The sequence below is a fragment of the Anastrepha ludens genome, chromosome 4 (assembly GCF_028408465.1).
Source record: "Anastrepha ludens isolate Willacy chromosome 4, idAnaLude1.1, whole genome shotgun sequence".
NCBI classification, from domain to species: Eukaryota; Metazoa; Arthropoda; class Insecta; order Diptera; family Tephritidae; genus Anastrepha; species Anastrepha ludens.
This window is the reverse complement of record NC_071500.1, coordinates 15770657-15796938: the sequence shown is the minus strand read 5'-3', so window position 1 is coordinate 15796938 and position 26282 is coordinate 15770657. Positions and strand designations below refer to the sequence as shown.

General features: G+C 36.9%; 3 protein-coding genes across 6 annotated transcripts in view; 2 read left to right on the top strand and 1 right to left on the bottom strand.

The window, feature by feature from the left end:
* LOC128862241 (uncharacterized) overlaps nt 1-22326 on the top strand; it is a 47453-nt gene extending 25127 nt beyond the window's left edge. Inside the window, exons 3-6 of one of the 2 annotated variants that reach the window (XR_008454437.1) lie at nt 16149-16391; nt 21584-21645; nt 21708-22127; nt 22189-22326. The gene's annotated coding sequence lies outside the window, so the exon portion shown is untranslated. Of the gene's footprint in view, nt 1-16148; nt 16392-16468; nt 16528-21583; nt 21646-21707; nt 22128-22188 lie in introns of those variants that run through there. The other variant, XR_008454438.1, reaches the window with a different exon arrangement.
* On the bottom strand, nt 480-20237 carry LOC128862240 (uncharacterized). 2 transcript variants are annotated; one of them, XM_054100761.1, is made up of 3 exons: nt 20148-20237; nt 7586-8263; nt 480-2966 (listed from the first exon to the last, which is right to left on the bottom strand). In XM_054100761.1, exons 2-3 carry the CDS (start codon nt 7739-7741, stop codon nt 981-983), a joined length of 2142 nt encoding a protein of 713 aa, XP_053956736.1. In that variant the 5' UTR covers nt 7742-8263; nt 20148-20237; the 3' UTR covers nt 480-980. The 2 variants fall into 2 exon arrangements, with proteins under 2 accessions (XP_053956736.1, XP_053956735.1); XM_054100760.1 differs by lacking the exon at nt 20148-20237 and adding an exon at nt 8500-8991.
* A 448-nt stretch (nt 22327-22774) lies between the features above and the next one.
* Nucleotides 22775-24447, top strand: LOC128862239 (uncharacterized). 2 transcript variants are annotated; one of them, XM_054100758.1, is made up of 2 exons: nt 22775-22915; nt 23229-24446. In XM_054100758.1, the coding sequence occupies exon 2, from the start codon at nt 23261-23263 to the stop codon at nt 24296-24298; it is 1038 nt and encodes a 345-aa protein (XP_053956733.1). In that variant the 5' UTR covers nt 22775-22915; nt 23229-23260; the 3' UTR covers nt 24299-24446. The 2 variants fall into 2 exon arrangements, with proteins under 2 accessions (XP_053956733.1, XP_053956734.1); XM_054100759.1 differs by lacking the exon at nt 22775-22915 and adding an exon at nt 22956-23116 and having other exon boundaries at nt 23229-24447.
* The last annotated feature ends 1835 nt before the right edge of the window (nt 24448-26282 follow it).

Below are 26282 nucleotides of genomic sequence, written 5' to 3'. Positions count from 1 at the left end.
AATTTCATTTTGCTCTCTCACTTTCCCCTACTTTGCAAGTTTTTTGGGTACATGAACACCAAAACGTGATAATTCATAACAATTGTTACAAACTGTTTGCTTCATGACACAAGACTTCAAAACTCGTTTCAAAATTTTAATTTTTCGCCGTCATTCAGCTTCTTTTTCATCGAGATTGGCGCAATAACCGCTTACGCGAGTTTTGCCGAGTTTAACCAAGTGCGCCAGTCATTTCTTTCTCGTGCCTACCGGCGTCAGTTGGGCACACCAAGTGAAGGCAAATCGTTCTACACCCGATCTTTTCAACGCATAGGAGGCCTTCCTCTTCCTCTGCTGCCACCAGCTGGTACCGCACCGATTACTTTCAGACCCGACGCGTTTGTATCCATTCGTACGACATGACCCAGCCAACGAAGCTCAACCACTCATAAATAAATTACAGCTTTGCAAAATAAATTTACTTTCTAACATATGTACATTTATGTATGTATGTGGTTTATTCAGTTTTTTAATGATAAGCCGTGGATTGTTAGCATCCATATATGTACATACACACAATTACGTATGTACAAGAAATTTTTAATATTATATATTACCATACAGTTAGATGTCAAGTGTGAAAAAATAAAAATCTTCAGTTCTTACAAAAAACCAAAAAGTAAATATTTCATAAAGATAAATTAAAATAAAAACAAATCCGTATTAGTACTTACGTATGTAACTACAATTCTAGCTCTTTTCTACATGTTTACGTATATAAATATGTAGTAAACTTCGATATAGAGAATTATTCACATATCTCATACATGAATGTATACATACATTTTCTTCACCGCACTTACAAACTATGGCAACAATTACCGGCTTTGGTATTCATAGAAAAGGCTATACCCATATATACTTATAGATGTATGTATGTATATTAATTGTATATGTATTTGTTAATGCATATATTACATGCTTCCAAAGTGTGAAATCCCTCAATCCACATCCACATCATCGTCACCGTCCAGCTCCCGCAATACTTCGTCGGCGCGTGTTATCAAACCGATTAGTCTAAAATTTTCTTTGACCAGCGCAAAATCTTCCAATAGCTTTAGGTATTTACGCGCCTCGTAACAACTTTTGATGGGCGGCAGCAGTGGCATATTATTTGTGGCTTGTTTTCGCTTATGCGCCAGTCGATTTATAACGGCATCTGGTGCTTTTGTTAGAGGCGGTAATGGAGGTGTAAAACTCAATGACCTGGTCATGGCAGAAATGTTTGCGGCAGGTATGCAAGTAATGGCAGTCGTTGATGTTGGTAAATTTTGACGATCGGCTGTGAAAGCGGTGAGTGGCGTTAAAGCTCCTAGTGATAAATTGGGTTTTGGTGACAATGGAGGTACAGATGATGTAGTTTTCGTAGGACGCATGATCGCCGATGCTGACGTTGCGGTTGGAACAATTTTACCCTGACTCTGTATGAGTCGTCGCAAATTTGCTAAAGCTATATTTTCATCATCAGCACATCCTGGCTCTACAACAACACGATCTTCCGCATCCGTTCCACTGCCGGACGATGTTGCATCACCGTCAATGTTAAAATCATGAGTATTCCCCTTTTGATTGTCTTGCGTGCTGACAGTTGACTGCGTATTAGTTGCATTTTGTTGCTGCTTTTTTCCTACCTCTTCCTCCTCATCTCCTTCAGCATCCGAAATATACTCTTGCTTAATTTCAACTGGCTCCTGTTTGATTTCCTTTTTGATATCTAACAAAGGTGTTGGCACAGTCGACTTTTCAGCGTCTGAAGCGGGTGTGATTGCAGTTGCTGTGCTTGTTGCTAGTGCGGCGGTCAGCGTGGGTGCAGTGGTAGTTATAGCTGCTGCTGAAGTTGCTACCGTTGCCGGTTGCATACATTGAGACTGCGCTATAGTTGCTAGTGGAATGATTGTCATTGTCATGGGTTTCGTGCCTGGAACCTGACCAGCAGGCGTAATTGGCGTAGCAACAAGTACCTTCTGTGGCATACCTGCCACGTTGCCCTGCAGCGGCAAAGCGACCAGTTGGCGTAATGGTGGCAGCTGTTGTGGTGCCACCTTTTGCAACGCCGGTTGTGCAGCACTCTTATTTTCATTATTGTGGGTTGCGTTGCTTTTCGGCGTATTTAAATTGAATTTAGAGACATTTATGCGATTAACGATCGCTTTGCCAGCTGCATTTAAGGTACCGCTCGCAGCATTCGATGCACAGCCAGCAGCACTGCTTTTAGTGGTATTTATAGGTGCGCTCGATTTTAAACGTCTACGTTTCGCCGACACTTCCCTATCGCCATCGCCTTCTTGCGCATTCGCATTTTCTGTGTTTTCACATTCTTCCCTAATTTCTTCAACATCATTATCGTCATCGACCAACGGATCCTTGGTCACATCCGGTGTACACTCGTTAAGCACGTCCTTCATGACATCTTTAATTTGCACGGAATAGCCTTGCGTGTAGCCAATTTTCAGTAATTTGCTATCTGTTGTGTGGATTTTATACGTTTGTCGGAATTTATCACACCAATCCTGATGTGGAAAGAAGTTCTGTAAACCCATTGCGCTTTTGAATTGCAATGCTGTCTTCTGTATGAGTCCATCGGTTATTTGTATATCTTGGTAGTAAATCATTCGACGCAGCCAATCAAAGACAGCCTTACCCAGCATCGAAACGCGCACTACTTTCATCTCGAGGGTTTTCGCGTCGTGGCAGCGGCGCGTGCGTTGTTTCCAAGCTTCGAGTATGCTCTCCTTCTGCTGCACTATACGCTTTATCTGATCGGGACTGCAGTGAAAAATTCGCCCAACTCGCTTATAGACCGGTGATTTCTCATACTCGCGAATTGCTGCTACCTTCTCGTTAAGCGCCAGTACATTTTTCCGACGAATACGCGTGTCGTACAACATCTTTTCATGGGCAGGATGCGATGTGGCTGGTGTGGGGCGCTGTAAGGCAGAGAAGAGAAATATGGATGAAGAATTAGTCACTCAAGTGCAGTGTTTCAAGAAGTCGAAAAAAAATACAATATATCTATGTATGAGTATATATGTATGCATGTAAGTATGTATATAGAGTAAAATGTTAGTGGCATAAACACCTCTGCAACGAACGTAGCTACATATGTAGTTTTAAACTAACCATTTCACGAAACTTCGGTGCATAGATGAAATTATTTACGTCCACTATCACTCACCGAATGGGTTTGAGCGTGACTACCATTCGGAAGTCGGTCGCCTCTGGCAGGCAAACGGTATGTTCACGCAAAAACTATGCAGTAAGTTGCCATTTTCTTTATTTCCGAGAATTCTCTCTCAAAGAGAAAAATACCAAAAAAGGACATGAACGCAAAACCAGTAACAATTTTCAAGACTGATGAATATCTGATTAAATTGTTGATGCGAAAAATCATAAAAACTGAAAATGTTTTCTCTTGAGCTACCTTGTATTAAATTCAAACAAAAAATAAAGCAAATAAAATTCAAAATAACGAACATCGAAATCACACGATTTCATTTTGCCCATAATAATTTGTTGCATTTCATCATCGCTGTCAGATGCAGAACACTCCATTAGCAATTGCAATTCGGAATACTTTGCGATCAGTTGTTTTTCTCACTTGCAAATTCTTACACATAAAAATTTATCCAGTAAAAACTTGCAGCTTCCCCTCAAAACGAAATTCATTTTGCTCTCTCACTTTCCCCTACTTTGCAAGTTTTTTGGGTAAATGAACCTCAAAACGTGATAATTTATACGAATTTTTACAAACTATTTGCTTCATGAACAGACCTATTGTCAAATGTTACATTTCTGTGTATGTATGCATGTATATGTAACATTTTTTGGCTGACACGCCTCGTTGATTTCTATATTTTGCAATGAAGCAGCAAAACTGAATGTGGGAACACAAATTTATAAATTTGTTTGCTGTTTTTAATGAAATATTTAAGATTTAAATATGAATTTCAATGCATTGGGGCATAAAGCGCGAATGGTGTGTTACCTCAATGATTTCATAGTTTTTAACTAAATACTTATATAATTATAAGTACATACATATGTATAATATGTATATGTGAACACATTCACACAACCAAAAATATGTCAAAAGTTACATAGAATTCTCGTTCTTATTTTCGTCCAATCTTAAATAAATTTAGTGAGATTTAGTAGTCCACGAAGACATTAAGAATATGGATAATAAATATTTTAAAATGAAATAACAATATCCATACCAATACATATATATGTACATATAAAGGGCTCTAATTCTGTCGAGAATAGAAAAATGACTAGCAGACCAATAACAGGACATTAAGAATATTGCTGCTGTGACACAAAGTGTTGCTGAACACCTTCAACATCAATATTTCGACGTACTCAACAATTATACATTCATGAATCGAATGGATTTCATCAAGCAGATTTTATCTGTGGACGTGATCAAGTGTTGTAATTTTTAACCTACATACACTTGTTAAGAACCGTATTTCGAGTAAAATTTGAAAATAACTAAATTTTTACATGTTTTATTTTAAAACAACACCTAGGCGCATATTTTGAGAGACCCTTTACATTCATTTTAACGAAAAAGAAAATTTTGGAAAATACAAATTTTTTGTTTGTGCCAAAACTACACAAAAAATTCATTGTTAGGACTTTTAAAATTTGCTATAAATTTAGTGAAAGACCTCCCAGCGTTTATATGTTAAAAACACATCGAAATGTCCATTAGGTTAGATTAGGTTTTAGCGGATGTCCACTATCGGACACAGTCAGCCTCATAGCCGCTACCGCTTGAGGAACATGTCTTGATTTCGCTAAAACCTGAACGTGAACTTTTCAGAAAATTTTTAGAAGATCCCTGATTTCAACAGTACTGAGATCCTACAACTCATTAAAAAATTGTTTACTTAAAGCGGTGAATCTTCGTCTTTTAGTTCATGCATTCCGTAAACGCATATAAAAATAAAATACGTGCGTGGTACATTTTGTTTTCCACGGCCCACAACTACGCCAAGGTCATAAACAGTTTAAGGATTTGAGGCTCTCTATCTCACAAAAAGCAACGTATTTCAAAAACACCCGGCATGAGCTGCTTAGCCGTTAAAGCAAGTTATGTATATACAAAAGAGAAGTGAGCAACACAACAGGCAACAACAAAGAAGCATGGCACTTTGACTCTCAAGCCACCAAATCACGAGAAAAAAACAAATCAGTTGCTATACCGAAGTCCCCTTGTGTGGCTTCGCCTTTAAAACAAATCAAAAGATATAGAATTCAGAGAGCATCACTTTGCATGTTTGCTTTGTCTGCTAATTCCCGCTTATCCCGCAGAGTGGAGTTTGACATACAGCGAACATACACACAAACAGCATTTTTTTAATAATTAATGCAGAGTAATAGTAAATATTTATAGGTTATTTGGAAATTAATCTTATGAATTTTTAACACATTTTGGCTTCTACAAACGCCTGTTTTGTAAGTTTATGCAGTTCATGTCATGAACGAACTTCAAAATACATAACGTAAAGCCCTGTGCAAATCGGAGCATTCCTTGCATAATGTACATACATATGTACATATATTACGGGACTTTATTTTGTAAGATGTTGAGATAATATATAAATATATATATATATATACATATATATAATTGACGCGTAAACCCTTTCTGGGTGTTTGGCCGAGCTCCTCCTCGTATTTGTGGTGTGCGCCTTGATGTTGTTCCACAAATGGAGCGACCTACAGTTTCAAGCCGACTACGATCGGCTGATATTTTTATGAGGAGCTTTTTTCATGGCAGAAATACACTCGGAGGTTTGCCATTGCCTGCCGAGGGGCGACCGCTATTAGAAAAATGTTTTTCTTAATTTTGGTGTTTTTCACCGAGATTCGAACCAACGTTCGCTCTGTGAATTCCGAATGGTAGTCACGCACCAACCCATTCGGCTACGGCGGCCGCCTGAGATAATATATAATCTTCTTCAAAAACATGTATGCAATTGCACTCCAATTCTACGTGACAACCACTGCACATAAGCTAGAGTCGTAAGCTATAGCTACTAGCACTCCTTTGTTTTAATTATAAGAATTTTGATGCATCCTATAAATAATAATGATCATGTATTAATGAAGAAATTTAAACAAATATTAAGTAAGATTAAAAAATAGTTCATAAAAAAAGTTTACTACGCATTCTGCGTCTCTAAATAAATATCTGTTTGAGATTCCAAATCAGTAAGATAACAAAAAGTAGTAAAACTATAACAGAAAAAAGGGGTTTGTTCATGAAGTAAATACTTTGTAACCATCAAGCTTTGGTGTTCATGTATCCAAAAAACTTGCAAAGTAGGGAAAGCGCGAGAGCAAAATGAAGCATTGCCATTTTGAGGGGAAGTTGTGCAAGTTTTTACTGAATAAATTTATACTTGTAAGAATTTGCAAGTGAGAAAAACAAATGATCGGAAAGTACAAATCAAAACGTGAATTAAAATTTACGAACTGAGTCAAAGTTTTAAGCCCAAACAAAAATGTAAGTAAATATGTTTTAGAAAAAATGTATGATGTCATATATTAAATAGAGCTCGGCCAATGATATAGAGGTATGTAGTCACCGTTGCTGCAGTTTCTGGAATACAATCGAAAGCATTGAAGGTATCTTTTGGCTATTAACTAATTTGAAATGTTCTCCATCTGACAACAATGATGGAATGAAAGAAATTATTGTTATTTTGCATTTATTTGCTTAGTTTTTTTTTACGCGAGGTAGCTCAACTGATTTTTTTTTTTTTTAATTTTTGTGATTTTTCACACCAATAATTTAGTCAGCTGTTCGCAAAACTTGGGTATTGTTACTGGTATTGCGTTCATGCACTTATTTGAATGTTTTTCTCTTTGAGAGCGAATTTTCGGAAATTAAGTTACTGAAATTAGGTTACTGGTCATTTTGAGCCGCCGGCGAAAAATGTTAAGTGAGAAAAAACGAGGTTCATCTCATTTAAAGTTTCTCGCTTGCAAGTCATTTTTTTTGAAAATATAAAAAAAGATCTGAAATTAAAAAAGATCTTTCGTTCAGAAGCTCTGTAAATGTTGTCTCGAGTCATATTAAAATTTGAAATGTACATATGTATTTAAATACACGTTTTATAGCGGAAGGCGGTATGAAGATTCTCTCCTAATAGCAAATAGTAGTTTCAAATCTTACAAGTAATTTTATAACTTTTTAAAGCGTACAGTGGTTCGAAATCTGCTTATCCAGTATATACAACAGAAATTATACAATCATTTTTAATCCGTCTTGCAAGCTTTGTACATATAATCATAAAACTGTCTTTATTAAAATAATTAAATTTTATTTTGGAAGTCTTTTGTGTTTAGAAAGGAAGAGTAAATTGGCAACTGAAAAGCCGGTTTTCTCAAAATTTAGTGTTTTGGTATCAGACATTCTTATGCCATATGCACCAACTCTTATTCCAGCGCATAATACATATATACATGCATGTATATATATGTAAATATGTATGTATAGTACGATATATAGCAGAGCGGAATAACCACTTACATTTTCCGACCTATAGGTATTGGCGCCTGTTCCGTTCATCGGTTCATCATCTTCGATTTCATCCATATCTTCCATATCGTCCACCTCCTCCACTTCATCCATTTCATCTACATTCTTATCTGTCACCACCACCTTATTGCGCTCCTTTACTTTCATCCCGTCTTCACTTGTGCTGTTGCTATTGCTTTCAATACAACTTTGAATGTTATTCCTATTGATATTAGTGTAGTTGTGCTGAGCTTGGCCACTTGAAGCAGTGCGCACTCTGAGGTGTTTTCTTTTGCCGCGCGACAATAAATTTCGCAAATTTCGCAAACTTCGCAATTTTTTTGGACCCAGCGTGGATGACGTTCCCGTTCTTATAGTGGCCGTTACCGACGTCGCGAGGTGCACGGGTAGGCGCACGCGTCGTCCGACACGACTGGTAGTTGTGGTGGTGAATTGCGGTAGCGGGACGACTGCCCGCCGACGTTGTCGTGAGATTTGTTGTTGATTCGGCGTATCCGATGTGAACGCCGTGGTTGCCACTGTTGTAGACGTCGTTGTGGCTGATTTTATTATTTCACTATACTATCACTCTTACGATTCGTTATCGTTTTGTTTGTGTTGTTATAGCTGTTTTGTTGCTCTGCCGTTTTGTCTTGTTTTTTTTTTTGTATGCACAATGGGATTGCACTTCTGTAATACATAAATTTAGTTTTATTTTTCATTTTCATAAATTAAACAAAAACATGCACACACATTCATGCATATACACGCAAACGCACATACATACGTACATACATATGCACATGCTTACATACATACATACATACATACATACACACGTATGCATCGAAAGAACTTTTAATATGCTGCAAAAACCGAAATATGCCCAGCACAGCAAGTAATTTTCGAATAGGACCAACACTCACTGCGTACAAATTGTTTTTCCAAAAGTGATTTTCCTTCCCTCTGCACGGTGCTTTAAGTCGTATTTGATTATTCCAACAAACTGCTGTATTACTTTGTTTTCAATGACGGATATGCTGCTGCTCCTAAGTGAATGAACAGATGGGCGGGTGTGCGGGTGGTGTTCTTGTGAACGCACAATTCGTAACAGCAGTACTGCAAAGAATTACCAACCAGATTGCTAGAGCGGTTCGTCTCAACTAGAACGTTGCGTTTACTAGAAACGGAAGCAACCAGCGAAAACAGCCAGGCAATATGTCAACGAGTCAGCGCCGCCGGTGTGCCGTGTCGTATCGTAGCCATTGTCGAAAGCTGCATCGTTCTAGTGGTGTCACAATTACATTTCTGTTTTAATATGCCAGCCAAGCTATTCGGAGAGCCCGAGAGCGATATAACTCAACAACCGCGTTGGTCGTCTCTTTGCGCTTGCTCTTTGCGCAGCACCACACAATTATCGCTGATTGCGTTCTATTACTAAGTGCTTACAAATATACATACATACATATGTACATGAATTTTATTTAAATTTATATAGCAAGTTGGTGTTTGTTTTTATTGCTGCATGTACACTTACATATGTACATACATATGGATAAATTTAATTTCGCTTTCATTCGAGATTTGGAAATTTTGTTTTCGTGCGCATCTGCAGCACATTTCTCACCGTCGCGCTCTCTCCATAGCCAATGCCGTTTCCAGCACCATAGCTTGGTGATGGACTTTGTTATTGTGAAATATACAAAGCGTAGAAATGTAGCGCTGTTTGATAGTTTTCTGGTGGATGAAAAGAGCGCCGGCGTTTGCCTTTTATTAATTTAAGGCGTGTATGTAGTGGTATTGACTTCATTACTGAGGCTGTATTTGTTTGGCATTATCATTTTGCTTGCGCTATGTATTGTTTATGCTTATCATATGCAAAAAACATAGTATGTACATACACACATCAGCATGTACTACAAAGGTATGCATTTTTTTAATGCTGACCACTCGAAGATTAGACAAAGCTTATGGTGCTTTCTTTCCCCGCAATAAGGCCGCATTTATTGCGCCCTGCCCCAGAGATGTCAGATTTTCCTGATCTTTGCTCATCATATTCATAAGGGTTGCGTGTTATTTTCTCAAACTTTTGTACTCTGAGCAGGCGAATGTGAGGCATTTTCTATCAACAAAAAGTGAGGGGGGTGAGCGTTGTTCAGCTGTTTTGCTGTTTTTTTTTTTCTTAGCTGTGTACACAAGTTCGTCAAAAAAGTTAGTTGTACGAGGACTTATGTATATTGGTACAAGAAATTTTAAACTAAATCGCTCTATTTCATTATTATTAATATATGTATGTGCATGCATATACATACATATGCTTACATATATGTATGTATATTCATTTTATTATATTAATTATGCAAATAGTGGAAGTGTTAAATTTGTTTGCCATCCTCTCATATGACATTCATCATGCAGACATTCTCACAGGGCGTCTGACAATATTTTCAGCATGTTGGCTATAATGAGGGGACTTTTTTCGAGAAAAGAAAACACTATTTGTTATCATGTTTCATCTTTACCGCCTACATTCATACACACATGCACATACATATGTATATAACTATAGTACATATGTTTCGCTGCACTTTTTTAAGCTTCTTCGTTTCTTACTGCTTTTAAGACCTGATTTGCCTATCCACTGAGCAATAAGTCAAATTTCAATTCATACATACATATGTACATATGTGCTTCAAAAAATTAAAAACGTTTTATCAATACTTGGCTTTGTGTGGCGATCGGGTGGGGCATTCGTATTCTTTACGTACACAAATCTTTACATGTATATTCGTATGTATGAACAACAACATGTGATTTATCAGCGATGCGCATACATATATATGTATGTTAATAGTTCTGTTCGCTCAAAAACCCAGTAAGAATTAGCAAGCAACCAAAATTCTTCACAGTTTTGAAGTATTCTCTCTCAAAGAGCGATGCTTGCACAACGCAACGCGAACGCAAAATTACAGAATACAGACACTTGTAAGTTTCAATGACAACTGATTGCCGCAACCGTTGAACAAAACACAATATGTATTTAAAAATGGAAAACAAGGAAAAGTTTTATGTTCTGCTTAAAATGGTCAGCAACACGACTGAAATCCAATATATGAATAAAATAAGAATAAAAACAACAAATAAAAAAACGCATTTTTGTTACTTGCAGAAGTGGAGTATTGGCAGAAAGCTCTACAAGATGCTGGTGGAAACGATTTTTGCCACGGCATGCAAAATACTAAGGTGTGTGCAATAGCAAACCGTTACTGGGCTCACAACGAATTTGAAGGATTCAGCTGGTTTGTTGACCTAAAAGGTGCTATGACAGCGGTTTGTTTACGACAGAGGTCGGCAAAGACGGTAGTGATGTAAGAAAAGCTTAACGCAGCCAATGCTCATATTACTGCGTTGCCATCTGAACAACGACTAATTGGAAGATTTGTAAGAATACATGTGAAATGAGCGCGCACAATTCTGCTGACCAAACCATCGTGACGTAACAGCCAAAGCTACTCTCATAATGTTGCTGTATATGGGCAAACCATCCTTGATTTTTATGAAGAAATTGCATTTTCGTAACATAATGAGAGGTGTAGTGTGACAGAGTAAAATCGGTTTCTGGTAGTCTTGTGTCAAGACAAAGATTGTGGTAAATTCGGTATGAAATAGTTTTTGGCAAAAATTTTTTAAAAGGCTTCCAGAACTTAGCTCAGAACTTTTACTCCGTAGAAGGTGACACATTTTTGTTCATTTGCTCCATTTAACCCTCCGTTGGTCATATGGGTCTAGTCTGCCTTTCTTGACTTTGGACGTGAATTTAACACATTTCTATTATAGCTAACGACTTTGAGCTTCAGGGTTGGTTGGTTGGTTGGTTTTTGTGGTGATTCTTCCAGAATCCAACTAGCGCTTCCGCACCATTTTGTTGTCCCATCCTCGTTACCAACTTGTTTACCAGTTATTTACGGCATGACTATATCCAGTCTGTGCAGTTTAAGAACCTCATTAGGTTGTTGACATCTAAGCCAGACAGTTGTTCGAGACTCTCGAACAGCGGCCTACCCAGGGTTAACATTCTGTCCTTCCATACGGCAGGGCATTCACAGAGGGAGTTTCATGTTTAACAATATTGACGATTGTTTGAGGTTGTAGGTGGGCTATAACGATCTGATGATTTTGCATTTCGTCTGGTCTCTCCATCTAAAATCCGCGAATCGAAGGTAGATTCCTAAAATTTAATTTTTTATCAATTTATGAATATAACCTTTAACGAGAATCGTCGAAAAGCACGATAAAAAGGACAGAGCCGAGTGCCCAACGGAAGGTTAGTTGAATTTCTATCATACTCATTATAGCTATTGTTTTTTCTTTTGAGTTGTTGTTCAAATTTCATTTCTTCATCATCGTCATTGTCGGGTGAGAAAATGGACTCTTAATGGTGATAGCAACAACCTTGTTTCTGAATTCCACGTTCTCGATTTTTTAAATTGTTTTGGTTGGCAAAAATGCTACCATATGCCACCTGTTTTGCCTGCTCGCTCGTTCTTGTTGGCTAAAATTTTCCCAGCACGAATTTCCAGCTTCCCCACAAAAAGAAATGCCAATTTACGTACTCTCCTTCCAAGTTTTGCGAGTAACCGCACGCAATTGGACCCAATTTGAGTGAAAAATACATCCATACATATACACATACTTATACATATCTTTTTACAGTATGGAATCTTAGTATAACAGTCTATTTCCTACATGGAGGTTGTACAATTTTTGTTTTTTTTTTGGTTTGTTTAATATTTGCGGCGTGTGTATATTTTCGGATTGATTTTATTCATATATTCACTAAAACTGTTGGATGTAGTCGAAGTGGTTAGACTATAGGTCGTTGATGTTTATGGAAAATCATTGAACACTTTTCGAGGAATGTTGTAGGAGCCGAATATACATACATATGTACATAAATCCATGTCATCCCGGTACATTCAAAGCACTTGGCATATAAGTATAAAAACTACGCTTTCTGTGATGAAGTAAATTGTATTCAACGGTACAGGCGTTCAAGGCATTATTATTATTTATGGTATAATCTTCGTGATTCCTAGAGTGCATAGAGTAGCATTCAGCTGCATTGGATTCCGGGCGATAACGCGTTGACGCAAGTGAGGAGGCTGATAGATAAGCTAAAGAAGCGGCGGCAACTCCACCAATAGAGCTCAAGCCATGAGTGGCGGTTTGAAAGCGCAACGCCGGGCAAAATTAATCTTCCAATTTTGTTTTAAATATTTCGTTTTACTAAATAAAAAAATATTTTGTGTGATGGAAATCTTTATTTTTACCTTTACACGCTTCATTGCTTATCTGTTTGTAGTATTGCTGTAGCTGCCTACTTCACGTCGTTTGTAAAAATTATAAATTGGCCGAAAGGGTGATTATTTTGCACTTGTACAGCTTCAGGAGGTTTGCGGACCTTATTGGCCTTCCATAGAGCAAACTGAGAATGATTACACCCCGTCGGTGAGTGTAGCCAAGGATAGGCACATCTGTATCAGAAGTGAACCCATCCCTTTCTTTCTTGAATCGTTTTCTTTAGCACAAATTGTAGGCCTAGATTTAAATTTAAAAGCTTACACTAGAGAGAATACAGATGGTGGTACCTTTTGAAAATTGCTATTTTATTCTTGGCGAATTTGAGGTTTGAGTGTCGTTAGTACAGAAAATTTTCCTCCATTTTAGTCACGATAATCTTCCAAAAACGAAATTACGGGAGAGTTGCGAGAAAGGAATTAATAACAGAGCTGATGTCTCAAATGTTCATTCCTCATCATGAATAGCATATTTCTCGTATACTTCGTATTTCAATAGCAAAATTCAGCTTTCATTTAGTGATTCGGGTGGAAAAATGCATACACTAGCTCTAACTCTACACCAAAAGAAACAACACTTCATCACTACCGGTAAAAAACTCGCTCTTAATAAATAAGTTCCGCAAGTTCAAAAGCAAATTTTGAGTAAGTATTCTCGCTCGCTAAGTTGCTTGAGGTTGAGGTTTGAATTTTAAAACATAAAGAATCACAGTTCAAGAGAGCTAGCATTAAATTATTGTTTGCCCCTAATTTTTGTTGGTGTGTAGAAATTTCCAAATAGAGATGCGTTTTTGTTGGAGCAGCGATAAAAGCGAAGATTTGAGTACTATTTGAGTTTGAAGGTGAAGCAGTTGGAATGAGTAGCACCGGAGAATAACTGTTGTTATTGTTTTTTAAGACAATTATCATATAGCTAAACATACAAAGGAGACAAAGGAGCTTCTGCACACAACATTGATTAAGAAAAGCAAAAATTCGGCGAGTTGCATAAGATGTACGAAACTCTGCAAAATATATACATATGTATATGAGAATGAGTACCGAGAATCGTTTGATTGTATTTTATAAAAATTTAAGGAAAATTTCATCTAAAAAACATTTAAGGATAACCATAAGCTGAATGGGTAAAAGGTAAAAGTAGCAAAATTCAAAAATATAATAATGATAAAAAAGGATCAAATTCTACCCTACATCTACATATATGTATGTATATTGCATATTTCTTACATCATTGCTTAATACAGTAATGATCCAATATCCAATAACCATAATGTTTTTAAACTCGCGCACTTGTACCCAAGAGTATTATAATTTTGTTCCATAAAGATTGTATGCAACATAGTCCGGGAGCCAGGGGTCGATTTTGCACTGTGTTTTTATACCGTTAAATTCTTGACTACACTTGTGATTTAGCTTTCATGAATAACGAAAGTGAACGTCAGCTGGCGGGGGGTGTGATTGTGGAAGGGTACGAAACATGTCGAAAAAAAATTTGTACCAACTCATTTTATACCGGCTGACATTTTTTTGTGTATTGCGCCGTAGAGGGGGAAAAATACGTCAGCTGAACAGGCGAACTTGTAAAATAAATTAAAAAGTAAAACTACTTTATGTCGATTGAAATTTTTTTACATAATTTTGGACACATATGAAAATATAATAATGATGGTCAGCTGCGTTTATAGCGGTGGGAACTTCATAAAATAGTTTAGATTGATATAGACCTACGTATGTATAAGTATATGTATATACATCCAAAAGGAGTCGATATGGTTATGTCTGATCGTCTATGCGTACGATACCTCGAGCAAAAATTAATAAGAGGGGGGTTCAATAAGTACCCGTGTTAGAAATGAAGACACCATTTTTTACCAAATGTTTATTTTTCAACTTAGTCCCCTAAGAAAGATACACTTCTCCCATCGACCCGGCCATTTTTGAACCACTCTAAAAAATAAGATTTGTCGAACTCTCCAAAATACGCCTCTGTCTCGGCGATGACCTCCTCGTTTGAACTAAATTTTTTCCCGCGAGCCATTTTTCCATATTAGGGAACAAGAAAAAGTCGCACAGAGCCAGATCGGGTGAATGCAGGGGGTGTGGCAGCAATTCATGCAGTTTGGCGGCGACAACTCCGGATGAATGTCCTGGTGCGTTATAGTGGGGAAACAGCACCTTCTTTTTCACCAAATGCGGTCGTGTCCCCTTCAATTTTTTGTGAAAGTGGCCCAAAAGTGGGATTCCAAATATTGTCAGGTGATCGTGCTTCCATTTTCTAAAAAATCCATAAGGATAACGCCGTTCGCATCCCGATGGGACTATCTTCGCCTTCTTTGGTGAAGATTCACCTTGAGAAATCCATTGTTTTGATTGTTGTTTAGTTTCTGGTGTATAGTGATGAGTCCAGGTTTCACAACGGTGACAACTCGATGCAAAAATTCCATCGGATCTCTCTTAAATAGCTCCAAACACACCTTTGAAGTTTATAGCCACATGCGCTTGTCGTCCATCGTGAGCAATCGCTGGACCAATCGGGCTGACAATTTTTTTTATCGCCAACTTATCATGTAACATTTTAATTGCCGCTCCGGTCGACACACCTATGGCTTCAGTGACTTCACGCACTTCCATTCGTCGATCAGCGAGAATCATGTCGTGGGCTTTTTGAATGATTTTCTCGCTAACCAGGTTTGCCGCGCGTTTTGGCGGCTCCTCATCAAAAAAGGATGTTCGCCCACGTGTAAGTTCGTTCAACCAATATCTTACTGTAATCATAGATGGCGAAGCGGCCCCATAAATCTCATCCAGCTTTGCTTTTATCTCCTTGCATTTTTTCCCATCCAAAAACTAGAAGGAAATTACCGAACGACTCTACTATTTTTCCATCTTAGCGAAAATCACGAAACACGACTTACTCGAATAGCTGCTAAATCCAAACTAACCCATCAACTAGTCTGACATTTGTTTTGCCGTCGTGTGATAGATGGCAGCACACGTTGCTAACACCAACTTCCCTTAGGAACACACTCTGTCATCAAACACGGGTACTTATTGATCCGCACTCGTGTCTTTCAATGAAACTTTGTCCAAGGTAAATTGGTATTGAAAATGGGCAAAATCGGTAAATAACCATTTATTAGCGAAATAGAGTGTCCAAGGAATAAAGCCCTGTTGTTCTTCTTCTTAAAAAATTTTCATTTTTAAACTTTTAATTTTAGGCAATTCATCACGACTCTCAATAGCCACAACGAACTTCTTCATTTCATCTGGCAGGCTACAAAGGAGCATAATACTGAGTATGTCATCAGGAATAGATACGTAAATCTCCTTAAGGCTTTCCGGGATGGAACAAAAATATTTAACTTGATTACTGTTACTTACGCGTCATTGAAACTGAAAACGAACGATCTTCTTGAAGAGGTTCACCTTTCATGCAGGACCTCTAGCTAGATACGTGTCAGGTAACTTAATTTAAACATCTGTCACTCGCAACCGTCTCGTTAAAGCAAATTTAATTGTGTAAACGTAATATTTTCAGTGACAATATACAAAAGGAATGCTTAGAGAGAATATTTGAAAAGTATATAGTTAAGTAGTTTTGTAGTTGAGTTGTAATACAGAGAAATAAGTTATTATATTCCAACAGACCTAATAAAGCTCGCCCAAACTTAGACCTATTTCTTCTTACCTCATTTAGATCCGACTTATGGTAATTATTGTTGAGGTCGGATAAGAACCACGGCCACTATTTATGTGCTAAGACTAATGGTGCTCACACTCACCAACGTAAACGCTGAAATGAAAGAAACGATGAAGGAACCATCTACTATACTACGGAGTTCATTTACATAGGGCTCTCATTAGTTTAATCGTGTCAGCTGATACGGACGTACCTTTACGTTGATGAGTGTGAGCACCACAAAGCTGCGCTCGAGCTTCTGATGTTACTCTCTCTCTGCTGTAACTCTCTTTGGCTATGAGTTTGTTTAATTTCAAAAATGACCGGGCAGTCCAACTGAAATTTTACTAATATTTGCGCGACTATCTAAAGTTCATTCCCGACCGAGTTTAGCATCCCTTACTCCTTTTTTTTAATTCTAATTAAAATGTTGGAAATTTTTTTAATTTTTATTAATCCTGCACAAAATTTGAAACTTGCATTGATATGGTATATTTCTTATATTCCTATAGAATGAAGTACATTTTTATTAAAAAAATAATAATTAAAATCAAAACATAAATAAATAATTAAATAAAAATATAATTTGCAAAATATGGTGCTTTATTAATTTTCTTCTTATTTTTATTTGATATGCCATAAATCAGTTATTCCTAACCCTCCTAATTTCATTGGCGATATAAAGAGAAAAACGCTCAAAACGAACTCTCACCTGATTATAGTCTTTAGCACTATTGAATAAAAACTAGAAGTTCTTCGGTCACTTCTTAATTCATTCAATTCATTCGACTCATTCCATAATCTCTCGTTACTAATTTTTCATTCATTGGCTTCCTCTTTTTCGGGGGATACTTTTTGTTTTTAGCTATATGATCCGTTTTTTTACTACATAAATACTTTTTTTCTTGCGCAAACCCTTTTCTCACATACACTTCTTAACGCACTTGGTGAGCAAGAAATGAGAAGCAGACGGTGCTGCTTAGCTTTTGAGAGTGCAAAATTACACGCGCAGTGTAGGTGCATTGAGAATTACTGATGCCACAAAAATAAAATTTAGAAGTGGAGAGATGATAATATTTTAGTTCCAAATAGATAGATACATACAAATATTTAAACATTTGAAAGAAGAAAACTGTGACTACACTGAGATAGCCTGAGAGATCCCCTTTTAAATATTATCTGCAATTATCGCAGCTGCAACATAAACGCACCTTAAGATAGGAAAGCAAAGCCAAAGGGTCTTATAACAACTAGAGTTAATGGAGTTTATAACTCATTAGCGATTTGCACAAACTTTTTTTCGGACTTGCAACAGTTAGAATGATTATATATGTAAATGTATTCATTGAAACTTAATTAAACGAGTACAGCGGCCACCATATACAAATGGATTGATGTGTATCTACCATTCGGAAGTGCTTAGGTTCGAGACCCGCTGTAGTCACGAACCATCAAAATGGCAGAAAATGTTTTTTTTTCTTATAGCCGTCGACGCTCGGCAGGCAATGGCAAACCTCTGCGTTTATTTCTGCCATGAAAAAATTTCTTATAAAAATCATTTGCCATTCGTAGGTGGCAAAAAACTGCTTGTGGGAAAACATCAAGACGCACACCAAATATTGGAGGAGGAGCTTGGTCAAACAACTAACAAATGATGATGCATATAATCAGTGTTTTTTTTTTTTTCAATAAATAGGCCAAGAAATGTCGCACTATCCATCCGACTAAAATAAATAAGATTTAGTAAAATCCTCTAGACAATAAAAAAATATTGTATGGTATATACTTGAATAGGTTTAGATAATTTCATATACATACATACAAATATGTACATACGTTTTCTGTGATTTCAATTTACGCCAGCAACGTAATAAGATGACGTAGTTGCGTACTAAATAAAGCATTTAAGGTTCCGAATGCGCATGTCAAGCAATTCTTATCGCTTGTCTTCTACTGCCAATATGCAACTGTATATGGGTGAATATGTATAGGCAAACACATACATATCTATGCATATACACAAAATATTCGTAAATGATATCTTTTATTATTCTTATATAAAATAGTTATTCCTTCAGTAAATCGGCGCCGCAGTCAACGCCGTCGCTGAGATCTATGATTAGTTTACGTAAAGCGCACCACCCCTTTTCATGTCAGCCACTAATTTCCTGCCCGTTTCAAGGCACATTAGGTAGCATTCATTAAGAGAGTAGTAAAGAGAAATAAATATTAAATTTCTCTTGCTTTGAACAATGTTTATGAGCCAAAAATGATAAAATTGCAAATTTGCGCAATGAGAGTTTTCGGTTTGAGTTTGCCAGCCAGTTCTTCTCATCGAGACGTTTTAAATTATCTACATACATATGTTTTAAATGAAACGAATTGCAACCAAAACACACGAACAAATACAAATTTACATAGAGCGCATTGTATGACCGGTGATATTTAAACAATTTGAAAGAAAGAAATGAAAACTGATATTTAAGAAATAATGAAGTGCTAAATTCGGCCCTGATCGAACTTTATATACCCGCGCATATTTTAATTAAATTCTTTTAAGCTTGATGCTAATTTTTGGATCAAGCAAAATTGTAAACAATGGGAGTTGTATCTTATAATATCAGACGGATAGACGGAAGTTTAGTCTTAACATATAAAAAGTGGGACGATCTCAATAGTATTTATGTCGGATATATGTATATGAAAAGGGGAGAATTACAACTACCAAGTTTGATTCTTTTCTTATCGACTCGCATGCTTTTAAATATTTTACTTGCGGCGTATTTTTATTGTTGGCTTCATCAGATATGCATTTTTTTATTTTTTTAAATTAACGTTATATGGGAAGTGCGCATGGCTATTGACCGATTTTCCCCACATTCAATGGCAAAGAGTAATACAGGGTCTTTCAAGAGTCGTGCAGACTTTGACAGCAGTTATTTGTGACATATTAATTTCTTTTTCAGACATTTGGTACTAGAGACTTTAGCAAACTTAGTTATGGAACGATACTGAGTTGAACAGCGCGTGAAACTGATCTAAACATTTTATGAAAAATGTCGATCGCACGTAATTTTTTCAGTTATGGATGATGAATAAAACTGCCGCGCTTGGGGAGCAAGAGAGTTTACTCTCTTAAAATGCATCTAATATTACTGATCTACTTTTATTGCATATATTTTATTACTTTTAAACGCTTAATTAATTTTGTTTTGCAATATTCGCTTAATTTTCAACAGGACACATTGAAAAGTAGAAATAAAGGGTACGTATGACGTCAAAGTCACCGGCATATTTTTATTTTACAATGGCAGTGTTGCGATCATTAATAACTTGTTCATGTGTCGTTTGGTCGGCTTGCTTTCCAGTAAACATTATCAAGCAGAGAAATTCTGGCGAATTGACATCTGCTTCGCAAAGGGAAAAATATTAGAAATAGTCAACGAATAGAAAACCAGTAAAAATTGCAAATTTCGCCAAAAACTGATAAAGAATTGGAAACTGCCAAATACAAGAAATTATATACACACTTTCTTACCATAGCGTCATCGGCATAAACACACAAAAAAACTGCATTTGGAGATATTTTTATAATTCGTGCTTTCTCTTCCTTTTGATTCTGTGTTTGTTTATTAGAAATTATGACTGTTATGACGTCTACAAGTTGTCAAAATACCGAGAAATTAGCGATTATCGCAAAGCGCCACCTATCCAATTCTGTACACCGTGCATTTCTTATAACTTTCATCAGTGATGCCATATTGGAAGAAACATTATTTGAGTAGTTTTTAAACAAAAACTGGAAAATGTGAGTTTCTACACCATCATTGAGATGGACAGACGACGAGTTATCGAAGTTAGTGTTGCGCAAGAATGATAGAATACAACATTGCTTCTTCCGAATTTGCTAAAACATTGAGTAAAAATATATAAGTTAAAACATCGGTAAAAATATATAAACAAAAGAAAGAGAGATTACAAATTTCTGCATGTTAAATTGTGAAAGCACGAATTACAACACTGCCTCCAAATGCAGTTTTTCTGTTTTTGCCGGTAAAATAAGCCCGCTTTTATTCATTACTTCCCTGCTCAGCTCACTTGACGAAAATTTTGCATAACAAAGCGTGTTTATACTTCAAAGATTTTAGAATACCAGGTTAGTCCTTCCGAATTCACTGTGTCGTCAGAATCCATGAGTAAACAAATAAGAGGCAGGGAAATACCTCGAGAAAAATATAGTAACTGTTTAGGAAAGACGCCACTTTCAGTATTCAATTCGCCTTACCAATGCTTGGCGAAACGAAGAGACCAAAGCGTATTTATTAATTTACTAGTAATAAGTCCATGCAAGGTGGATTTATTATTAATTATTATGGCCTCTGGTGACGGTCCAGCATTGTTTGACAAGAACTTTATATGTGTGCGTGTCGGGTGCTTGACGCTAATATCTAAAATTTTTGATTTTTACCGACAACAAGTATGTGTGACACGACGCCACCCGACTGCACTAACACATACAAAGCTCAGTCAAGCATGCTGTATCGTCACCAGAGGCCATTAGTCTATCCAAGGTGGATTTTTTAAGGTGATGGAAGCCACCCAGCTGAATTTTTCGCCGTAGATATGTACAGCGTCAAAATGACGTATTATTTGTATTTGTGTGCTTACATTCTGGTTCAATTCAATATTTGGTGAATAGTTATTTAGCATTTAATTTAAAATTTTAATTCAAGATTATGTACGTTTGCTGAGCTATTGGTGCAAATGGAACATTTATTCGTGTATGCCAATTTATAGACTCGCGGTGGTCCTTTTATTTTATTCATTTATGATTATCCAAAAGACGTACAAACACTTAGTAATGCAGGCCCACAAGAGTTGACAATAATTTTATCTGGTGGTGGTTTATATACTGTTGCATTGAAGCTGGTTACTGGCTTCTAATTATTATCTCTTTCCATATGGCCGCATAAGCCGCATTACCGAGGAAGGCGCCAATGAAGCATGGGTGTGGTTACAAGAAAATGAAATGGCTGGTGAGAATAAGTAGTTTCTATACAAGCACCTTTTTCGCTATACGATTTTTTCTGTAATTCAGATTTGCCTCATCGCAATAAAGGTGCCGATATGACCTGGTCACAGTTACAGAAACTCATTTATGATTATGAATTAGAAAATTCAACTAGCGTACGTAAATATATAGCAAACAAGCTGCTATGTCTCAACACTTTTATACCGCAATGGCTATATTATGACTACAATTTATGAAATTTACTATAAAAACGTTTTATGTCATTTATTAAAAACATGCATACGAACAGTTGGCGAATTGTCCAGAGCTATTGTATTTGTTCGTCAAACATAATCCCTTAATTGAAGCTGCTGAGTTACCACATGCACTGTTGGAAGCTGAAAGCTAATATTATAAGCCAGGGAATTGTGTCTGCCAGTGAAAACATTAGATCTTTTGTTGCACGGATTGAAATTGAATGCTAATTCAGATATCGTTTATAAGCAGGTGTGCATAATAATAATTCGAGTAATAGGCATAAATAATCATTTGTTTTTTTATATCATAGGTGCTCACAGATTTAGAGGACATCATACAGCCCTACATATATCGATACCACACAGCGCATAGCAGAGGATGAAATCTCATTGGATTGAATAAAAATAAATTAAATTAAGTAATTTATTTTTCAATCAATTTTGCAAGGTTTAGGAACTTATGTTTTAAATACAGATTATAAAAATTATGTGGGAAATGTGGCGACTTTTTATTTTGTAATAATTTCCAGCGTAGCTTCAAGGCGAATTTATTAGAGGTCGTATCGGTTAATCGGCTGATTTTTTTTCTGGCGCCGTGTTCTTGTGGCTGTCAGCCCAGAATGAAATGAGTGAAAGCGAATTCATTCTTTGTTTTGTACTTTGACAATCTAACGTACAAGACATTGTTGTTGGGCAAGTGCCACCATATTTAATGAATTCGCCTTGCCACAGCTATAGAAAACCCTCTTTTTCTGATTGACTAAACCAAATTAATTTTCTTTTTTCCATATGACGGGCCCATATACTCATATTGATACCCTGCTTGCGGGCAAAAAAATTAACAGAAATTGTATTGTTGAGATTGAATGTGTACATCTGGCAGTGCCGATTGTAATCGCTTCAATGCAAAAAAAGTCAACAAGCAATAGACAGCTGGATGTTGATTAGTAGCATTTGTTTACATTTATTAAGTTGTGGCCAATGTTTTTTTGTATTTTAAAGTGTTTATTGGCAAATTTTGGTTTAACTACAACGTTGGTGTGTATAAAATGTTTCCTTATTATTGTTGATTATTCGTAATAAGGCTTAAATGCCTATACCTATCTACATGCACATGCGTGCTTCTTACTTTAAATTTGTCAAATGAATAAATATTCCGCAATCAAATGTGAAAAATCAAGAAAAAACTTTGCGAAGGCAGCCAGTATTTGTGTGCTCTAGTTAATTAATAATCTAACGGTATCAAAATAGTACCTAGTCTTTCTATCAAATTTTATGTGTTTCTATAAGATATATAATATAAACTATTACTTACGTGTTCTCTAATTTGGTTATACTGTCTCCATTACAGTAAGCATTTATATAAATAAATCCACATATACAATGGATACCGATCCGTTAACAGTAGTTAACATTGAAAATGGTGTTCCGGATGAGAATGACATTTGGCAGGCCCACATCCAGGAAGAATCGGCAAATACCAACACAGACGATACTGCTTTTTGCATTAAAACTGAAGGCAGTTATCCCAATGATATAGCTTCAAATAATGGAACCATAGATATTGATGATGATACTACCTTTGTTGTTTCGAATCCGCAAACAGTCGATGATTTTATCATATACGAACTAAATGAGATGGATTGCCGAGTTTTGGGCAAAAATTCAAAATTTAGAGTGAATCCGACCGGCAGATTTCCACGAAAACGGCCAAAGGTATCAGATATTTCCCAACGTTCTTTTAGGCTAGATAAGGGACCAATTTTAAAGAAAAGAGAGCAGGCGGCACCTCGCACTACTAACACTACTTCAGGTTTAATAAGAATAATGTCATCGGAAAGAAATGATAATTTAACCAGTACAAATGACTTCCACTACAACAACGAACACATGGCTACACAGAAATTGACGGTTCTACCAAGTAGACAAATTTCTGAAAACCATTGCGCTATGACAATAAAAGAAGTTACCTCCAGTGCAACAATAGATGGATCTGTCACAAAGAAAAAAGGCACGTCTTTCAAACAAAAATTCCCCAAAATAAAGGAGTTTTGGGAAATGTCGGATACTGTTACAACAAAGGTACCGCGAAATCCAGAAACTTTGGTACTAAAAAACAACAAAAGTCCAATAAAAATATGCACAAAACCTGCTAAAAAACCTTTGGCGAGTTACAGTGAACTTGAAAAAAGATGTGATTGTCATATCTATCCAGTGAAGGGCGCTGAAGCTTATACTACATTCGAGTTAAAGGATTTCTTTGAAGAGATGTTTGAAAAGACGCGCAAGTTAAGTATTGAACGGCGTCAAATGGTTAAAATGGAATTACTGAAGGCTGTTTGTCGTGCAGAAGAGGACGTAGAGGCTGGAAATTTTTGCGAAAAGTGCTACACGATATTGGCGCAATCAAAAAATAATTGATACAGAAAAGCGTAATTGAACATCTCTCATACATATATATATTTATTTTAAACACAGTTACTTATGTAAGTCATAGAAAAATAGAATAACAAATACAAATTATGTAAAAAGATCGGCTTAACATCTTAGTTTCCTTCAAAAAAAAAAAAAACAAAAAAAAAAAAAACTGAAGATGCTAGATTATTTCTAATTGTTGTTGTTGTTTTAGCAGCATAAACATTCCACATACTTACATATATACGGTCAATGCTGCTGGAGTGACAGTCCTTGGCCGGATATAAATCCGGGTCGTTTCGGTAACGTAGAACCGACTGTTAGTATTTAGTAATTATAGTAATAACAAGACATTCTCGAGAGTAGTAAATCTCCATCTACAAGTATAACGCTGCTCCAACAACTCGGGTTGGGTATGTCATAAGATTAATCTAAATTTCTATCTAGCGCTGAACTAGGATATTCATAAGTTTGAGACATTTTGAGCTTGATTTCAGGCTGTTATTATGCATCATATATATTTTGTAATTGTGGAATTGTGCTGCCGAAATGTTGTTACTTTGTTGGATATAAATCGCGGGCCTTTCTAGCATCGTAAGTCCGACTAGAAACGTGCCCGGCTTGATTTTCAGCCTTTTAGCACTTATCATCAAGACCATTGAGCATAGTTGACTCCAAACAGGCGACCCTGGACGCAGGGTGAATAAGTAAGTGTCCTTCTTAGGACGCCGTATTCGCCCTCTACCTTGAAATAATGCGGAAGTAGCTCCGTGGTGGAGGGAAAATTCCAAGCGAAGAGGAGGGATACTTTTAGTGGAATCACCACACACGTGGTAGCGACGGTTATTATATGGTGCGAAGGCATTTTTAACCCAACCTCTCCGACAAAAAAAAATACTAACCATCATTTTGTTGCGATCGTCGTACCGCTAACATGCGAAACAAAAAAGCGGATGAAGCGATTGGCAGTTCGGTTCTACGTTACCGAAACGACCCGGATTTATATCCGGCCAAGGACTGTCACTCAAGCAGCATTCCTCGTATGCAAGTATGGGGAATGTTTATGCTGCTACAACAACATTAGAATTCTGTGCATTAAGAAAAAAAAAACATAAAAAAGAAAAAAAAGGTGTGGATGAAAGGGTGGTTGCAAAACAGATTACTCCTACTTGTTCTCATATTGAGTTGTTGAGAAATATGGAAATTAGTGCTCCAGAGGTAGGTAGGTAGGTGAAATGGTTGAAATGCCCGTCTGGTACTCCTCAAGTAGCACTAAAGCGACGTTTTGATACCATTATCTGCCTCCAACAGGCAGATATCTATAGCCAGCCAGAGCTGTTGATATAATGGAGAAGATTGATTAGATTTAGGTTGGCGCACTGCCTCAGGCTGTCGAAGAAAGGAGCACCCAGTGATCTTAATCATCTAGCTGCCAAACCCGGACATTTACAGAGAAAGTGCTCAACAATCTCCTTCTCTGAAAGGTCCCAACAGCTACTGCAATGGGGGTTAAATGGAAACCTAGCTTTTCCGCGTGTGTGACTATCGTCTAGTGACCGGTAAATACAGCTACGAGTTTGGAAATTGAATGGCGTGGAGTCCCCAGGGCTGTCTGAGTACTCCTTCTGTTGTACTGCGGACAAAGGGTTTTCGAAATAGCACACGAAGAAATGAAGCTCCATCTTTTCTGCGCTTTCCTGAGAAATAATTTGTGCAGTTCCCCTTTAACAACTGTCAGGGGGATGCCGATGCAAGGGTAGGAGGTCTCTGAGGCCAATTCAGTCAATTATGTCCTGGAACCCAGATTAGAGAAATGCACACCTGCACACCCAAGGAGTAAACAATGTTTTTATTATCACGTATCATTTTTCCGTTTACTCTTATCTCGACGACAGTCAGTAAAAAAATGAGAGAATCCACAAGCTGCACCACAAAGTAGCAACAAATTCCGAGGTAAATGTAAATTTGCAGTTACTTGGGATTTGTGTCC